This window comes from Argiope bruennichi, chromosome 2 (genome assembly GCF_947563725.1).
Source record: "Argiope bruennichi chromosome 2, qqArgBrue1.1, whole genome shotgun sequence".
NCBI classification, from domain to species: Eukaryota; Metazoa; Arthropoda; class Arachnida; order Araneae; family Araneidae; genus Argiope; species Argiope bruennichi.
The window spans coordinates 89,456,956-89,461,486 of NC_079152.1; the positions used below are offsets into that span (position 1 = coordinate 89,456,956).

Here is a 4,531-nt window from a genome sequence, read left to right on the forward strand (position 1 = left end):
ACCTTTTAGACTCTGTTCAGGTGTCTTAAGGATTTTACAAATTAAAATGTTCTCTTTTTAAAACTGTTAGCTGATTCCGGATTTTTTTTAAAAAAAAGAAATACTAACACTGAATTACTTTTTTTTTTCAATTTGAAAATCATTTATTGAAAATAAATGATTAAGAAGATAAGTAAAATCTTTAGGTACTTATATTCTATTAGATTAGAAATAAATTACTTTTTTTGTTCCCCTTTTGAAACTAAATTTACATGAACATAGAAAATTTTAATTTCTTTTGATTTAATAAAAAAAGGAAAAATCACCAGAACATGCAGCAACTAAATTATTTATTAAAAAAATTCTTTTTAATATCATCATAAAAATCAATTTATAAAAACTCCTTTATTAAAAAAATAAACTCCTTTTATAAATAATATAATATTATAAAAATTTATATAATAACTTTTTTATCATTTATAAAGCTCTATTAACTTCTGATTTCGGCTTTAATAAAAAAATACTCAATAAATAAAATTTAAAAAAACATAAAGGATTTGAAGGATTAAATATTCGAATAAACTGGAATTGGCTCTTTTGTCTCACAAAATAAGTCAATTGAAAATTTCTAATCTCGACAAATGATGGAACGATAAGAAAAACATTCGATACACATTATTTCTAACAAAATGATTTACATCTATTGTCCTTGGCATCTTGACATCGATCGCGCATTGAACTGCTAAATAGGCTACCTCAGAAGGAATTATATATAAAGACAGAGCTCTCAGTGCAAATCAATCTGCTTATGATTTCAAGCAATATCAGCAAAATGATGAAAACCTTGGTAAGTAAAATCTCAAGTTTTCTTAAATTTCAGTTAAAAGCTATGCCAATCATATAAGTGAATGATTAAAACGATAATATAATTTCATCTAATAGGTGAATTGTCTTTTTTAATTAATATTTGGATCACGAAAGTGAATTAGAGATTATTATTAAATATTTACATTCAAGTTAGTTACAAAATAACATTAAGATGGAATGAAAGAAAAATTATATTTCTGATAGTTTTCAGATAATAATTCTTTAGCACAATCAGTAACATAAAAAATTATTTTGAATGGGAATTTATAATAAAACAAAGTAAAATAACATAAATATATATATATTTTTTAAATTTAACTGCATTAATGACTATGCGTTTTGATATTCAATTCTCTAAGAACTTTCTGAAAATGCATGCTAATTTTATATAAATAAAAAGTGTATATGTACCATTTAATATTAAACTTATTGAGAATTTATAAGATGAATGAAAATTACTATTGACCAATGCAAAAATAAGATTTTGTAAAAGTGCTTCCAAACACTTAATAACGTGACAGATGGAAAACCTTAAATTTTATGTAGCAAACATAAAATTATGTACCTTTTCCTTCATGCACAAATTTAGGAATGAAAATAGACCTTCGGCAAATGAAACCAAACATGTAATTGGTTTGTTCAAATATTAAAAAAGATGTTGAAAGAACTGCTATATGTTTCATATAGCAGTGTAGGTATTCATATGGAAGAAAAACTTTTAAAACTGCCAAAGTAACGATATTTATATGTATGAATTTCCGTAATTAATTTTGTCCATTTCAAGATCGTCGTCTTGGCTCTTGTCGCCATTGCCGCCTGCTCCCTGGATGTCATTCCTCATTACAGCCATCACGGTCATGGGCACGGAATCAGCAGCAGATACTTTAAAAAGGCACAAGGACATGGTTATGGAGGATATGGATTAGGATATGGTGGATATGGATATAGCGGTCTTGGTTACGGTCTTGGATATGGTGGCTATGGTCTCGGATATGGCGGGTATGGATATGGTGGTTTTGGAAATGGATATTTTTAAGTGGTAAGTAAAAGGTTAATATTTTTTTTATATTCTAATAAAAAATAACTTTTTAGGTATAAGAATTCAAATTTCAAATTTAATACCACTTTTAGAAAGTTTAGAGTTTGGAAATTAGTAGTTAATTATCTAATCATTTACGATTTCCTTTCAAAAGAAATAATGAAGGATGATTTTATTAAAATATTAATATTGATAATGTAGAATTCTCAATGTCATTAATACACAAAAATACATAAATATTTATATAATAATTCATTCAATTTTCCTGGATATATTTGATTTAAAAAAAAAGGGAAGAATCAAAGTTAAGAATGACACCACTTTATTCCGGGATTTTATATTATCTATGAAAATACAAAAAAATTAATAGTAAAAAAGTTATTTCAATAATTCTTTAATATGCCTGTATCATTTTTTCTATTTATTTTTACTTTTTCTTCTCGTTTCCTTATTGTGTTATATCAAAATTCATGTTGCTCTGATCTAATTTAAAAAATAATTTAATCCTTGAATTAAAATGTGCAGCACATAACAGATTTCTAGATAATAATTATTTTCATGATTTTGTTCTTGTGAAGTATTAAAACATTAATTTTTATACTGTTACAAATGTATTCTTATTCCATTTTAATTAAAATATTTTATGTAACTAAAATTATTTTGTTGATATTTTCTCTCTCTTTCTTACAGGAAAAACGACCTACACTTACGTGAAAAGCTGCTATCTGCTTTTACAAGACGAATGGAATATGGCACTTTTATGAAGGGCATTGGGAGGCCAAAAGACAATGCAATTGTAAAAAACTTTGTGAAAATAAACTATATTATGAAATAAAAATGCTCAATGTCTCTTTAATTATTACGTATCAAGAATCCTACAAAGTACTGTATAATAATAAAGTGCTATCGGTTTTGTTTTGTGCATCATCTGGTTACATAGAAGACATTTTTCTTCATAATATCGCCTAAGTTACCTTTCAGCACAAGCATAGAATCTTCTGCTTGGAAATTTTGAAATTTCTGCAGAGTTGTGATTAAAAGTAAGCCTATAAAAGATGAATATAATACATTTGAAAAATGAGAAGAATTCTTTTAAATATTTATAATTTTACTTGATTTAATTGCTGTTATTTTAGGAACATAGCCCTAAACTAGAAATAATGATTATTTTTTAAGACTAGTGAAGAAATAATGATCCTATTCTTTTAATAAAGGAAAAATGTTCTTCATGAAAAAAATTCTTTTGAAGTAAATCAAACAATTTTAAGTAATTAAATGTATGTAATTACATTAGTCTTCGGTCAAAAAGTAGACCCACATTTATCTTGCAGATGTCAAACTGTTACAGATCTCTGAAATGGATGTAGTTTCTCTTAATAAAAGTCTAAAATAATAAATATGTGCAGAGATGATGCCTGTAGCTCGCAAATTATAATGATACTTCCCCGTTTAAGTGCCTTTCTAAAAAATATACACAATGATAAGTATTTATTTCAGTACCGACGCTTTTGCTTTAGTAGTTTAGTTATCTTTCGCCGTCTTTTTTACAACTAATTAGCCAAATATATATTTTTAAATCAATTTTTTTATCAAACTAATAAAACACATCTTTAAATTGTATATTGAAATATAAAGTATTTTGCCAATTATTACAGTCTTTAAATTCTAATGAACAATAATAAATTGTTAAAAGTGTAGAGAAATTATATTTCGGTAGACAACATGTATGAGGATTATTAGTCATAAACAAACATATGAATTTACCTTCATGAAGAAAAACAAAAATGGATACATATGGTCTCAGGATTTAAAAAGGAAAATCATAACAGAATTTTTAAAATGGTCAGCACATCAAAATTTAATTTTTAAATGAATTTTCGTTTTTTTCCCCGCTTGTTTGGAATTGAATTAAGCGTTATTTCATAAAACCTTTCAAGATCTACTAGAACCAAATACAGAAAGAGTAAGATTTAACGAATCAAAGATTATACACAAGCTTGCTTTAAATCTGTCATATTCATCATTTCCTGTGTAAAAATTTTACTTCAAGCCTTCAGTAAAATATTAAAGATAGGAAATATTAATTAAAGATAGGAAAAACGAACTATCATACTCTCTTCAATGCTTCTTTATAAATTCATGCACGAAAATCTTTCATCTATGCTTCGCATTACTGAAGATCTAATGTTAAACGATTTCTAATTAATAATTTTGCAAGAAATACAGGAGTCTATAAAATAGATTGCATCTATTTCTTACTGATTGCTTGGGCAATTTCCCTATATTACGTAATATACCTATCAAAAGTAAAGCTAAAATTTAGTTCATTATTCCAAATTGTCCTTTTTCTCCAACGGATACTCCATTGAGACTTTTTATTCGATCTCGTATTAAATATCTTGTTTTATCTATATATAAACTATTACATATTGTCTGAAAATTTACCCGAATTTATTTCAAACGGTTATTACTGAAAAGATATGAAACGTTAAATGTGCCAGAAGATGTAAAATAATTGCTATACTTTATGAAAACATGTGAAAGATATAAGAGAAATTTAGACACACACATTGTCATTTAATTGTCTCCAAAAATATGATAAGAATGTTTCGATATGGATATCGAATAGCATTTGTTACAAATGCA

The 4,531-nt window shown here is 25.9% G+C and overlaps 1 protein-coding gene across 1 annotated transcript; it reads left to right on the forward strand.

Annotated features, from left to right (window-relative positions):
- Positions 1–811: 811 nt before the first annotated feature.
- On the forward strand, positions 812–2,651 carry LOC129962414 (neuropeptide-like protein 31). The gene is made up of 3 exons (XM_056076171.1): positions 812–826; positions 1,631–1,885; positions 2,576–2,651. Exons 1-2 carry the CDS (start codon positions 812–814, stop codon positions 1,880–1,882), a joined length of 267 nt encoding a protein of 88 aa, XP_055932146.1. The 3' UTR covers positions 1,883–1,885; positions 2,576–2,651.
- Positions 2,652–4,531: the final 1,880 nt, after the last annotated feature.